The 16,119-nt window shown below is 28.3% G+C and overlaps 1 protein-coding gene across 1 annotated transcript in view; it reads left to right on the forward strand.

Annotated features, from left to right (window-relative positions):
• The window catches only part of LOC115213975 (twitchin), a 280,495-nt gene that overhangs the window by 126,196 nt on the left and 138,180 nt on the right, over positions 1 to 16,119 (forward strand). Inside the window, exons 23-28 of the mRNA XM_036504380.1 lie at positions 256 to 501; positions 1,538 to 1,583; positions 3,938 to 3,996; positions 5,076 to 5,081; positions 6,444 to 6,518; positions 11,107 to 11,201. Of these exons, the coding sequence (XP_036360273.1) occupies positions 256 to 501; positions 1,538 to 1,583; positions 3,938 to 3,996; positions 5,076 to 5,081; positions 6,444 to 6,518; positions 11,107 to 11,201 (527 nt within the window). The remainder of the gene's footprint in view (positions 1 to 255; positions 502 to 1,537; positions 1,584 to 3,937; positions 3,997 to 5,075; positions 5,082 to 6,443; positions 6,519 to 11,106; positions 11,202 to 16,119) is intronic.

Here is a 16,119-nt window from a genome sequence, read left to right on the forward strand (position 1 = left end):
TTGTGGCTAAGGTTTGATGGAAGGTTTTAATTCAGAACTTTTGAACACAAGACATTTGTGCTTTAGAGCCAGAAGTGGTTTCAGCCAGGTTGGTATCAAAAGGTTTAAGACAACTTTTTTTGAGGTTCATACAATACACTGCATTCAAATCAATTTAATATATAAATGATTCAATGGTATGGTTAACTTACATATATTCGCTTTCTTCTTACATGCGTCTGTTGAATTTTTATGATTTTATTTTATTTACTTCAGGCCAGGCTTTGAAATGTACATTCAAAATCGAAACCAATGACTGTCCAATGCCTAAAGTTAAATTCTACCGAGCTGGACGTGAAATTGTCAATGACACCCGCTGTGCTATCCGTGTCAATGACTTGCTAAAATGTGCCAGTCTTGAAATCAAAAAAACTAAAATTCAAGATGAGGCTAAATATTCTGTGGTGCTGGAACATGACGGATACACATCTGATTCAACATCTTTCAGCGTTTTCATTAAAGGTAAGTTACACTGGAGAAATTACCTGGTATTGTTGTGATATTCGTCTCATAATTTTAATTTTGATAATAGTGGAATATAAGATCGATTTCTTACCTACAAACCAATTAGGACTTACATTATAAATTTCTTTATCAATCATCATCATGAAGTTGGGCTTGCTCAGTTTTGCCTGACTTAATTACTTTCTTTATAGCTTTTAGCATTATACATAATTAAGTATAAAAACATATAGAAGAGAACACTCCTATCACTGTTAATATCTATTATGAATTATAGAATTGAATTTTATGTTATGTAATCTTTCATCAAATAATTATGATTTTATATATATTCAAGTACTCACATATATGCATACATAACTATATGTTAGAAGAAATGAGGTACTCAGAAATCTGGATGGTTTTATATTTTCAGATATTTATTAGTATGTTACATGTTTTTATAAATCATATATCATATATTAGCGCTTTCGTCCACTCTAGTGGATTTGTCAAATTGAACTTTTGCAGGAATTTTGTCTCTTTTTATAGTATTATTGAGTGTATGTATGTATGTGTGTATGTATGTATGAATGTATCTCTCTCTGTAAACACACATACATACACAAAGTCTGATTCTTCTGAATTATTTTTGACTTTTGAGTTAATTCTTTGATATTAAAAACATTTTTTATTCTAAATGTCTTATCGTTCATTCTTCTCAGTACTCTGGAAGAGAATCGTGCAATTTGAAACATTAGGTCTAACATAGGATATATATATATATATCATACATTCATGCTTGTATGTGTGTGTGTATGTATATGTGTGAGTGTATGCCTATCTATATGTGTGAAAATGCTTGTGTGTCTAAGGTGTTTGAGCACTCCAGCCCCTCAACCCTCCCTGGTATAGTGGGAGGTGATGGATAATTGGATGGATAAAATTATTAAATAGAATGAATATAGCACTATGAGAAAGAACTATGATATTTCGAAATGCAATTTCAAAGTAAAATTTATTTCTCTCTAAAATATTTAATCTTTTATTTTTCTAGATCCTAAAGATTCCAGTTTAGATTTTCGTTCATTACTTAAACACAGGTAAGCACAAAACTTTATTTCATTTTCCAAAACTTTTTCTTTAACGCTTTTTCTATGTCAGTTGTTCTTCAGATGGTACAATTTAAATCTTAATTTGACGAACATTTCAGTTATATTTGAAATGAGATCGTATAAGTTTTTAAGACCAACAGGAATAGCTGTGTGGTTCAGAAGTTTACTACAGCTACATTGTTTCACATTAAGTCCCACTGCATGTCACCTTAAGAAGCAAGTGTCTTCTGCTATAACTTCAGGTCAACTAATGCCTTGTGTTTTGTGTGTGTGTATCTTTTTATTTGTTTCAGTCATTTGACTGCGACCATGCTGGAGCACCACCTATAGTCGAACAATTCGACCCCAGTACTTATTCTTTGTAAGCTTAGTACTTATTCTATTGGTCTCTTTTGCCGAACTGCTAAGTTACGAGGACGTGAACACACCAACATCGGTTGTCAAGCGATGGTGGGGGGACAAACACAGACACACAAACATACACACACACACACACACACACACACACACACACACATATATATATATATATATATACGACGAGCTTCTTTTAGTTTCCGTCTACCAAATCCACTCACAAGGCTTTGGTCAGCTTGAGGCTATAGTTGAAGACACTTGCCCAAGGTGCCATGCAGTGGGACTGAACCCGGAACCATGTGGTTTGTAAGCAAGCAACTTACCACACAGCCACTCCTGCATATGAGGAAAGATTTTAATGTTGGATGACTTTCTTTATAGTTGACTATTTAACTGTAAAGTGGTAGCATATCTATTTTCCATTTATTTAACTATCGAAAAGATTGCAAGACGCAACGAAAATTTTAGGAAAATAAAAATAAGAAAAAAGTGGAAATTTTACCGGTGAGTGTGTTATATTATAAGGCACAAAAAGAAAATGACTCTCCCCAGACAAAAGAATATGCTTCAACACACGAACTCATATAAAGAATCTTGCAAACTAAATCCAAAAGCGAAATTTATTTAACAGTTTTGTTTAGATAAAAATTATACAGCGTATGATCATTCTCTTGCTGTCAGTTCAAATGTTGCCATAATGAGATTATGCTTTTAGTAGAATCTAAAAATATATCATAAACTGGCTGCAATGCATTAACCTAACTCCATTGTTTCAAAAGCCTTATTTAATCACGTTTAGTATTGCTGTTTAAATTAAGAGATTAAATTATTACTGTTAGTTATCAACCATTTGTTTTGAACATTGAGAACTGTTATGTCGCACGTTCGGATGCCTCTACCACTCAACTCTGCTCTCCTACTACTCTGCGCTACTCTTAGTCTCGACGTCTAGACTTATCCCTCTATATCTACGTATTGGGCTAGTCTACTTCGTCGACACAACTGGAACAAAATTATCCATTAGGAAATATATGAATGTAAGGATAAACATTTCAGTGAAATAATCCTTGCTGTTGTTTTATCATAGGGAAATGAAATGGTTTATTTCTTCATACTTCTCCCCAGTACTCTTTTACTTGTTTCAGTCATTTGACTGCGGCCATGCTGGAGCACCGCCTTTAGTCGATCAAATCGACCCCAGGACTTATTCTTAGTAAGCCTAGATTCTATCGGTCTCTTTTGCCGAACCGCTAAGTGACGGGGACGTAAACACACCAGCATCGGTTGTCAAGCAATACTAGGGGGACAAACACACACACACAAACATATACACACACACACACACACATATATATATATATATATATATATATACATATATACGACAGGCTTCTTTCAGTTTTCCGTCTACCAAATCCACTCAAGGCATTGGTCGGCCCGAGGCTATAGCAGAAGACACTTGCCCAAGATGCCACGCAGTGGGACTGAACCCGGAACCATGTGGTTGGTAAGCAAGCTACTTACCACACAGCCACTCCTGCGCCTATAATATTTCAAATTTCACTCCTAGTCTATTGCAGGTGAAACACTGGTCACACCATTTTGCTCAGATTCAGAGAGCCATCTCAAGGACATGGCCACTGCCCGTCCTATTCTGACTAATTTATGAAAGAGGAACAGTAATATATCTGTAAACCCTCGTTCTTCCCCGTAACTTAGCGGTTCGGCAAAAAAGACCAATAAAATTAGTACTAGGCTTTCAAAGAATAAGTCCTGGTATCGATTTGCTCTACTAAAGGCGGTGCTCCAGCATGGCTACAGTCAAATGAGTGAAACAAGTAAAAAAGAGAGTAGCACCTGTTTGATGAGGTCTACAATACTTAAAAGTTCTCTGATTAATTAATAAACGATTTATATATTAAAGCCTATGTACGAAAGTCAAGAAAACTAAGAAATGTTTAATTTTCTTTCTCTCAATTTAACAGAGGTGATAAAAAGACAGCTGATGATGATGATGACTTGGATTGGGGCCAGTTAAAACCAGGTAAATATATGTTTTTCTGTATCGAGTATCTCAAGTCATAAAAAGGAATTTTGTATGTTTACTATATTTATTATTGACCTTGGAATTCAGAAGAAATTTTTAATTATTCCTTAAAATAAACTATTCAATTAGAATTTAAAATAATAAAGGAAGCATTAATGAATTCTGGCAACAAAAATGAAAGATTTCTGCATAAAATAAATTCTGAAGATTTGAAATGAACTTTGCATTAGAAGAACTGATTCCCATTTCTGAAATAACTTATTAATATTATTATTTACTTCGATAGACGAAGATGGATAATTTCCTAAGAAATATATTAAAAAATTAGAATTATCACTTTTATTAGTTTGATATTAATCTGCTAAAGGTCAGCAACAAATATAGAATGTATCATTAGAAACTAATACAAAATAATAAACATTTTTCTCATAGGTAATATATCTCTTCACAGATATTCAATTTTACTATTTCAAACTATTATAAATGTTCCACTACTCCTGCTTAGATATAAACCTTACCAATATATATTATCCTGTAATTTATATTTAACATATAATGCCTTTTTGATTGCCATTGAATATTTTCATTGCTATTTTCATTATCACCATTCTGAATTTTAAAAACATTTATAATAATAATTTAAATATTCTTTTTATTAGATATGTTCCTAATTTATTGAATTTATTTTTCTTGACAGCTTTTTTTGTTTTGAAACATATCGATTCTAGATATGGTTACATTGATACTATAAACTCCATAAGGGAGCAAATTTCATGAGAAACTTTTAAAAACTGGCGCTATATTTTCATCAAAGTCTAATATGCTAAAATAATGATCATAAATCTATAAACATAATGCGCTCATGCTATTTTTCTAGATCCTGTTTTCTACTTTTCTGTATCTATATTGATCAAAATAGGCTAGAACCTCACTCATTTGAATTCGAATGTACATCATAGGTATTTGATAAGTATAAGCTGCGCTCTTTAGATGATATGCTGAAAAACTATGCTTTATCCCATCAAGCCAATTTTTAGTGTACATGCCAAATGCTCCATTTTATTTCTTTGTTTCAGACTCCGGTATGACTTGCATAGGATGCATCATTTATTATGTTCCTTGTCTGGCGAAATATTTCTTCTCAATCTGGCAATCTCTTCTTGACATTTCTAAAATATATTTGTTGTTTTGTCTTTCGCTTGTCAATGTGTTTGTTGTACAAAGCTCTTCTATCACAACACTCTCACATCTATGTTCTCTTTCTTAGTCTAGATGTTGTTATGCTTTATGTTTTTTAGACCAAACACGATAAAATCTTTGAACAAAGCTCCAATATTTTTTATTTATCATAATTAAAAATATAACAATATTGATTATGACCTTTAACTATTGAAGTTATATTAGCAATAACTATTTGATAAAATGGGATACGAAGAGTTCTATTATCACAAATTACTTCATCAGTTATCAAGAAATTTTTTATCACTCTCATTATTTTAATTAACATAGACTATGTTCTAATTGATAACTAATTGGTAAAGTTTAATCACTAATTATGAGAGTAATCAAAAGTTCAAGCAGAAAGTAAAACAGTATGATAATAGAAACTTTTATAAAAATATTTAGTTCTACTGAAACAAAAAAAAAAGAGAAAGAAATAGTAATTAAAAACAACAAACATATGTAAAAAGGTGTCCCAGTTACTGCATAAGTTTGAAGCTTATTATCACATTTGGTCTAAATTTTAATAGATAATGGTTTCCAGCAATGACAAATTAATGATGATGATGATGATCATCATCATTATCATTTTAACATCAAGCTTTCCAGATATTGCATATTTAAATAATACATATTTTAAATACATACACTAGAAATTGTAACCATACATACATATACACACATATGTGTTGTGTGTATATGTATGTATGTGTGTAAGTGTATGTATGTTTATATGTATGCTTGTATATATGAATACAAATAAACAGTTCTTACAAGTAAAAAAAATATGGATCACTTGGAACAGATTATTGAACTTTTAAATTATCTGTTGATGAGTATGCCTTCTTCTGGACAAATGTCTATATGTATGTGTTTGTGTATGTGTGTTTGTGAATGTGGTCCTTGCTGGAAAATTTTTTTTCTTTTCTGTCCGCTTTGCTAATCTTCTGCGCGTTCGTTATTTGTTTTGCGCTTCACTTAACTTACTGATCGCAAGCTGCATAACATTAATTATTTTGTGCGAAAGCAAAATGGTAAAGCAATCTGCTGCTGAAAGGCAAAGAAAGCAAAAGGGGAGGATTCAGTTTTCCTAAAACTACTGCGAACTCTATGCAACAGCAAACTGCAAAGTACAGCGCCCAGCGTGCACAAAGCGATTTAGTCATTTTTCATAATGCTAATGAAATAGAGTGGAATGCTCATTTAGTGTGCTCATTTTTCAGTAAAACGTGACAAAGCCGATGATGGAAACAATAAGGGAAATCACCAACTTAAAAAAATTGACAAGGGTCAGACAGGTATAAAATTCACCTTGTTAGAAGTGTCACTTCCATCCCATTTATTATTATTATTATCATTATTATTATTATTCCTATTATTATTATCTGACCCTGGTTTTATTCCCTGCTTTAGTTCCTGTCACCTTATTATGCAAGACTTCCATGTTTAAACATAAGTTAGTTATTTTCATATTCTATTTTGTAATAAAATTGTATTCATGTAATATAAACTTTTATCAAAATATTTTATGAATGCTGCACTAAAAATGACAAAATATATTAATAGCGGATTTTACTAAAACAGGAAATTTAATTTTCAGTTATCTCACAATATATCTAACTACAAACATAACAAACCAAAATAAACAAAATAAACCAATAATAAACCACAAAATAAACCAATATTTCTAATTAAACATTGATGCATACCAAATCCATGTACTTTAATAATTTTAACTTATGTATTCAATACATTGCACTCAATATTTTAAATACTGTTAAATAACCAGCATTAACTATTAAACTATTAAACTGACTTTTATTGACCTGAACTATCTTAACAAGAAGGACTGGTCACACAATTTATCAATTAAGGAAATTAAATATTCTTTAATATTTTTATGCATTTCTTACAATAAATATGCATCTTATGATACCATAGTTTGAAAATATATTGAAAAGAACCTTAAAATAATCTATTATTACTTTGTCAGTTGTTAGAAAGTTAAATTGCAATTAAGCAGTCTCAAACATAGGTTGAAATAACCAAGACATTTAGTTTAAGGCATAGTTTATCAATGAATTACCACAAATCTTACATGAGACTGTGAAACATTAAAATATCTATTTCATAATTTAAATATAACTATAAATAAATAAATAAATAAAAAGATAAATAAATAAATGTATATATAAATTTACAGATGATCACAATTTCCAAATAAAAATACAGTAAATCATTTATCTAAACAATTAAAATATATTATTCTTCAATAAACTACTTGAAATATTTCTCTGTTGAACCATATGTTCTTCAAGGAATGTCAACCACCAAAATTAGATAACTATCCTGAAAATGATAACATCCTTTCCAATCTGTAGTTCCCGTGTAGTCCAAATTCCTTTGAATACCTTCAAAGTAGAAGCTCTACTGTGGAAATATGAAACATATAATGATACTCTTCCTTATAAATAGAATTTGAAACATAAAGAAAATCAATTTTGTAATCAAAACTAAATATCTTTATATCATATTATCAAGAGTAAAAAATAAGAAGTAAATAATATTAAAAAACATATTTCTGCACCCAAGAAATGTGTTGTCTATCTTAATAATTACGTGAACATAATTTCTTTTGTAAAACAAATATGAATTTTATAGGAAATCCTAATAATTTCTTATGTCATGTAAAACTTGTATTCATAAAAACTGAGTTTACTCTTACCTCGTGGATAAGTTATAGGAATGGAAACATTTATATATAGGCTTAGTGAATACAATGGGAGAACATTTAAATTGTTGCAACTTTTGAATGATATTGACATTTTCTAATATTGAATGCTCTCCCTGCATTTCTTGACCTTCTTCCTTTTACAGTTGACAATAAAAGTCAATAAATCAGCTGAAATAAAGTTCTTTCTCTGAAGTCCTGATCATATGTGTTTAGATAAACTAAGATATATTAATATTATTCTTCAAAATAATAACAATTTAAATTTTACTGTAAAGAATATGCTTTACTATTACTTTAAGTGAACTTTTCTCAAATATTTTCATATAATGTAACAAAACAGAATCTGTCTATCTATCTATCTATCTATCCGCTCAGTCGAAGTTGACTCTCAGTTATTCGATGGATCAGTATCCTCCAGCCAGTTCTATCCTGGGTCGCTTCTATCAGATTGGCTATGTCCATTCCCGTGTCACTCTTGATGGTGTCAGGCCAGCGGGTTCTTGTTCGGCCTCTTCCTCTCTTGCCACTGACCCTTCCGAGCATGATGTCCTTCTCCAGGGATTTTCTATGCATAATATAACCAGAATAATGCAACTTAAATATTGAGATCATTGTTAAGATCCTCTTCTGGTCTACATAATTCTTGATATTTCAATAATTAATAGTAGTCCAATTTTTAAATCAGATCAGCTGGTTTCAACTCTAGATATACATTTACTTTTTAAGTTTGACAACTTGGTTATGATACATTTTCTTTTTCATGTGTGTGTATGCAACTATTTAATTAGCTTGGAAATAATGAATACCGATAAATATATACTGACTTAAAATTTTCCACGTTTTTGTAATTAAAATTTAATGATATTATTCATCTCAACTTCACCTTGATAATATTTATCTAAAACACTTAAATGAAACTAAAATTTACTTCTAGGTATGAGCCAAGCATATTATACAGCCTGCTTGTACATCTCATACAGAATTAGATGAAATATAATTTTGCTATTCTTTAAGGGGAAAATTCTTGCAGGTGTTAATTCAATACAGTTAATGATATTATTTATGTTTCAAATAACACTTAACTTAAAATATACACACACACACATTTATATTATATTATTATTAAAAATTGTTTCATATTTCCACAGTAATGGTAGAGATAATTGATATTTTAAAAAATTTTATGTGTGTTTCTGCCTTTGCTTTTTACTTCCTTATTTAATTTTTTTTTTATCCTTGAAGAGTATTTATATAAAATACAAATTATAATTGCCAAACTTTGAATTTTTTCTATTGTCAATTATATCTATGGATATAAGAGTAAATTATACTACCAGTATTATACAATTAATTTGTATTATTAATGTAAACTAATAAGTAAAAGAAAAATATAATTTAAATTATTAAAATTGGCCAACTCCTTCACCAAGTAAATTATTCCAAAATATAGTTTTAGAATTATTTGAATATGCTAAAAATAATACAATTCTGGTTAAAATTCAAGAACCAACATCAAAAATAGAAATAAATCATTCAAATAAATTTCTAATAACTTGGTATATGTTTGTGGAAGTTTTGTTCCATCCGGCTTGGTATTTCATGGTTCAGGGTTCAAATCTCTGAAGAGTGAACTTTGTCTGTGATACTTTTGGCTATTAATTCACTTAATCTCTGACAAAATTGGCCAAGTATCAAATTCGCGGAAATCATTATATTATTATAAATAATTTTCTGTAGGTAAATATTTACCATCATTCATATGGGTTTTTGTTTTCATAAGTAGATAATCTAGTATTATCTGTTGTTGCCTATTTTACTATGGCAATATATAATAGTACAGTGAGGTTAGAAAAATCATTAAATATTTTTCTAATATTTTTGTGTTGTTATTTACTTCTTTTTCCAGAAAATCCAAGAAGTAAAAGTTTTTACTAAATGTATTATATTTCTTTTCTCTTTTTTTCCGCTGTTTTATTTTACAAGATTTCATTTCCTTTTTTAAATTTTTATAATCCATTTATTTTTTTTTCCTACTAATAATCAATTACCAATTTATTTATACTTTTCTTTTTAATGAGTAAAAGCTATTTAAATATACACATACATGGCGGTGCCCCAGCATGGCCACAGCTCATGAGCTGAAACTAGAATCAATCAATCATACTCAAATTAAGAATGCACATGTGGAACACACAGTGACTGCTACAATAATCATAGTAATCATGGACAACTATAATAATTGCTTGCATTATTAATTATTAATACAAATCCAGAATAATACAAAGAAGTCAGTAAATGATAATGGCGATTTGAATGCAAGAAATATATTTGGAAAAGTAGCAAACAAAAGAAAATTCTCTGATTTAAATAATCTGTAAATGTACTGTTACATGGGTAACAGTTATCTAAATTACACTGCATGATAAATGTTTAATTTTTTGCTTTTAACACTAAAAATATTCATATTTTTTTGAATCTGGCTTATAAAATATTTTCTGTCATAGTTAAATTGTCTTTTTTTTAAATAATGTTTTAAATTATGTATAATTGACAAATCTAAGAATATTTCAAATCACAATAAAAACAAACTGATATCAGCATTTCAGCATAAAGATGAGAAAAGAGCATGATTTATGTAGTTGATCAGTCTTCAATCAAACTTCACTACAATGGCAATGCGTATGTTCATGAAAAACATTTATTCTACATTTATTCAATAAGAAAATATCTTTCACTATTTTGCCTTATGAAGAATATCAGATTTTCACATTTTCTCATTTATTCACTGCACCTTTGGAAATTGTAGTTGATCATAAGCCTTAAAAGTGTTATATTATGTATATATTCATTCTATATATTTTGGATATCAAATTTTATACTTTCATTAATATCTAGTCGTAAGGCAGCATTGTTTTTTTAGTAGCAAACATTTTAACTTTGCCAATATGTGTTTTGGTTGCAGTACCAATTAAATATCTTTTGGATAAGGTAAATACACGTAAAAAGTAAGTATAAAAATGTCTCCCAATGAGAAAAGTATTAGATATGAAAAAATACGGCATAAACTGTAACTCTTGAATATGGGACATGGCCGTTCGCAATGATCGTTTCTGTAACACTTTGCTCCAATATCTGTCTTTCCTATGTTCCAGTTGACAAATCTGGTAGGAGATTGTCTCAGATTGAGCTGACACGTATGAGTTTGAAGAAAACTGAGAAGGCTGGAAGTGATAGTGAAGATGAAAAGGTAAGGTTTTGGATCTATGATAATTGCTATTTCATCATTCATTTTTTTTTTTTAGAAATATTGCATGAATATTCTTTGTTAATTTAAATATTTTTTTATTTAATCAAGATTGAAGAACACATATAAATTTAATTGCTAAATATAATTGCTAAATTTAATACGTTTCTTTTCTTTTCATACAGCCCTCCTATACTTTTGGTGATTCAGTTATAGAATATATTTGATATAATTTTAAGTTGTAGAAATGTTCAAACGTGTTTGTGTATAGACACAAATAGACACAGTAAACAAATGTGTACCACAAATAAATTTCTGATTTTAATATATTACCATGCATTTATAAATAAGAAAAGGAAAATAAATATATTAAAACATATTACTTTATTTGTGGAAAATACACACATGCACAAGTATTCACTTTGTTGAGTTTTTCAGCATTTCTGTTTAGACGTTTTAGTTATTTAGAGACCCTATCTTTCAAGAATTCTCAATTACCTTTATTTTATCATTGAAGTTATTTATTTGCTAATGTCATATTCTGATATGACATCATCACACACACACACACATCATGTATCACATAAGATATTAAAAACTTTTTTTAATTAATAGAGTCAACTAAACAACTCCAGTATAAAACTTAATTTGATTATTATAAATTTAAAGTTCATAGAACCTTTGATGCACCAAATAATTCTTGAATTATTCTATTTGTGTTTTCTGTTCCTGTTGTTCTAATCAAAAATTTTGAAAAGCTCAACTCAAATTTTAGGGAAAATTATTTCATATATTTAAGCAACATTAATTAGATGAATAATTGCTTTTAATATATACTATTAAGTGCTGCGTGCGCGAGCGACTGCGGTGCTGCATACAGATATATCAAGCTTACTCTGTATATATATATATATATATATATATATATATATATATATATACATGTATGTGTGTATGTCTTATCCTATATAAAAGTGTGTAATATAAAATTATATACATGTTAGCAAAGGATAATATATTCATGCCTATTTTTGAAAATAGTGATAAGAAGAAAATATATTGTCTTCCTCAAGAAATATATACACAAAACATTACTTACAAATAAGTTGTATAATGATGCACTAAATAAGTCTATTTCACCTTCATCTTTCTATCTTTTCTGAAACCCTTTTTAATATATACACATACACCTATATATTCATTTTAATGTTATATTATTATTCTAAATTATCTATAATCAGCACTTAGGAATTCTATGTTTATTATCAAGTGTTTGATCTCTGATTAGACTATATTAAATTTAGATTCTATCCATTTTTTCATATTTCACTGCATTTTCCAATAAACTAGAGTTCTGAAGGTAATTTCATCAACTATACACATATCTTGTTTGATAGCTTGCAGGTAAAGCAATAAAATTATCTCCAAACTTTGATAAAATACTGCTGATGAATTATACTTTGAATATAATGATATATCCTTGTCTTCTTATCTTCATTTTACATTTGTGAAGAGCTCATGTCTTCAGGTATCAACTTTTTAAAATGTTGCTTGTTAATAAGCAACTATAAAGTTGTTCAAAGTATATATTTGCCTTTATGATAAATACTTCTCTAAATGTACATTTGCTTCCAAAAGTTGTTTTAAAAAGAAAAGTAAATAAAAAATTTCATGTTTAGTAAATTTAAAACTATATTATTATTATTATTATTATTATTATTATTATTATTGTTATTATTATTATTATTAGTGACTTACACTCACATAAAAAAAATGAAGCACCATCAACGGAAAGGATTTTAGATTTTCAGAAGTGAGACAGGAAGAAGAAAATATTTAGCTTTTAATATTTTATACAATTTTTGCTTTTTCTCCCGAAGCTTTGTTGTTTATGAAGCATTAAATGTCTTCAACTTATATACCTCAAACACAACGTTCAAAAAGCAGGTTTCTGCGTATCAACCTTTGCAGGTACAATTTATGGTCCCTCTATTGTTGCTTACAGTAGCAGTGGTAATATATATGTTGCTAAAAATGGCTATGTTGACTTGAAATAATAACCTTAGCTGCAATCTATGAATGGTAGTCATAGAATTCTAATCTATTACTTAATGCTATGTAAATTTCTTATTATATTCTATTAATTTAATACTTACCTTTCTTGCTCTTATCTAAGTTCTTAGGATACTTCTACCTGCACATTTCACTTTAAGTATTGTACCTGAAATAAATTTTAAAATTCACTATGCTTATTATTACTAATATTTTAGTCATTAATTTCAACTCATAATTTGAACAATTTCATCACTGATAATGGAAAAGCAATTAAATTTGTAATAAATTAACATTTTTAGTCATCACTCATTATTAATTACCAAACAGAATCCATCCTTTAAAGACAATAACTGTTGTCTTCCACACAGTTTTTCTTTTATAAATAATTATTATTTTAGCATAAAATATGATAAGCAAACTCTTTACCATATTTGCTTTATATGGCTGTTTGGTAGAACATTTCCCCAATAGCTTCATCATATTCTTTCACCTACACAACTCTATATATACTGGTATTCTCCAATGATCTGCTGTCTTTCTTCTGATAAGTTATCTTCTCTCCATCAACATGAACTTAAATTACTTTCATGTAACTGACATAACTTTCTATTTTTCTATATACTTTAAATTCAATTAATTGTTCCTTACTTGCATATCTAGATCAGTAATCGACATCAGCAACAAAACAAAATGACATATCTACATACACATATATAGAACTATATATAGAAAATTAAGATATCCTAAAACTACTGTAGAAATTAACTGTTATTAGTTAAAAACTGACAAAATTAGTATTTATTGCTTTTTACACTGCACATTTCTTCATTGCATATTTAGTGTTTAAATTTTATACTTAGGCTTGAGTGCTTCTCCATTTTCAAGTGTTTCCAGAACAGAAACAATAAATACAAAAACATTTTCCTCCAGTTCGATTTAAAAATTAGTTCTGTTAAAATAATCATCCACTTTTAAAATGATATATATATATATATATATATATATATTCAATATATTAATAAATATAAGGGTAGCAAAAAATTCTAGAAAAAATTCACCACTTCCAGCAGTCCAGCGAGAAAGAAAAGATAGTCAAAGACTATATAATATACTTTCAAAAATATATATATTTTTCAATGTATATTCAATATATATATATATATATATATATATATATATATATATATATATATATATATATTTGTGTATATATATATTGTTATCCTGTTGTGCCAACAAAGAACTTATGAAATATTTTGCCAGGACTGATAATCCCTCACTGAAACTGAGTATTAACATTTTGGTTAATAACTGAAGAAGAATTAGGGTCCTTCTGTGTCTTCTACATATACATTTTTTAGTATTTAATGTATTTTTTCATTTATTGAGTAATTGAATGGCATGCATCCAGATTTTTGTTAACAGTAAGTTGATGATATATATATATATATATATATATATATATATATAGTTGATGTCATAAGAATTTATAAACATCAAGAGAATATAAAATAATTTGGGTGGTGGAAAACATTAGATCTATAAATAATCTATAAATAATAGCAGGTAGATCTTGGGTTTAAAAACGTATGGAGAGAAAAGGTTGAAGGCTGTCCATATAACAAGCATTCTACCAATAGACCAAAGCAATCCATTTCAGAAACTGTATTCTCACCAGTAAGAATTGTATGTTGTCATAATACAAATTTACAAATTTGATGGGAATGTAAAATAATTATTTTTGGAATGCTAACACCTCCTGAAATATGTTGTCACATAACACAGAATCATTTAAAGACAAACTGAATATAATATCAAAACTCAATTTGCTTTTACTTTTAAATAGAGATATCTTGACAAGACTGATATTTTAACTAGAATTGGATAAAATATATTTTTATATAATCAGATAAAATATATTTCTATAGAATAAAAGAAAACCCATGAAAATTGGCATAATACTTTCACACTTGAAAAATATCAAATAATATTATTTTGCAGAATTTTAAAAAGGATTTTAAGAGAAACAGACATCTTTAATATTATCAAAAACTTATGATGTTACTTATTCATATTCATATTACTTTAAACATTGATTGAGATGTAAATTTTAATCCCAGAGCCATCCAACTCAATTAAAATTTAGTTTAATATGAACTATTTTTTTTATATTTATACCTTTCTATGTTACGTCCCCTATCATGAGAAGCATTCATAATATTAAAAATATGCAATTTTGAATGTGTTCATTAAATGTGCCTATATGTGTACTGCTGCAAGCTAACTAAATACTACCATTTTTCTTTCAAGACATTACTTTCATATCATATATCACAATGCTGGCAACCTGGTAAATTTCTAACTATCACATATGTATGTATATATATGTGGTGTATGTGAGTATGTATATATATATATTTGTGTATATATATATGTATATACATATATATATGCATATATATATACATATATATATAAATATATTTACATATATATACACAGACACACATATATACACAGACATATATATATATATACATACATACACACACACACTCATATATATATCAAATGTTAGTGAATGCACATAAAATAGCTATCTAACATAATTTGTAAGCATTTGGAGGACTATTAATTAATGCATAATGAGGCACAATCAGTAAGTTTTGTAAAATTGAAATATATGAACGAGAATCTATATAATTTGTTGCCACCTATTTATAAACAAAAAGCATTTCAAATGCTTTGTTGTTCGACAAACATACAGATACTCAAAAGTTAATTTTTGAGACTAATGATTATTTGTAACCCTTAATCCTTATTATAGAGTTATTCAATGTTAAAATATTAGCGTGTAGACATAGTT

This window comes from Octopus sinensis, linkage group LG7 (genome assembly GCF_006345805.1).
Source record: "Octopus sinensis linkage group LG7, ASM634580v1, whole genome shotgun sequence".
In the NCBI taxonomy this organism is placed as follows: domain Eukaryota; kingdom Metazoa; phylum Mollusca; class Cephalopoda; order Octopoda; family Octopodidae; genus Octopus; species Octopus sinensis.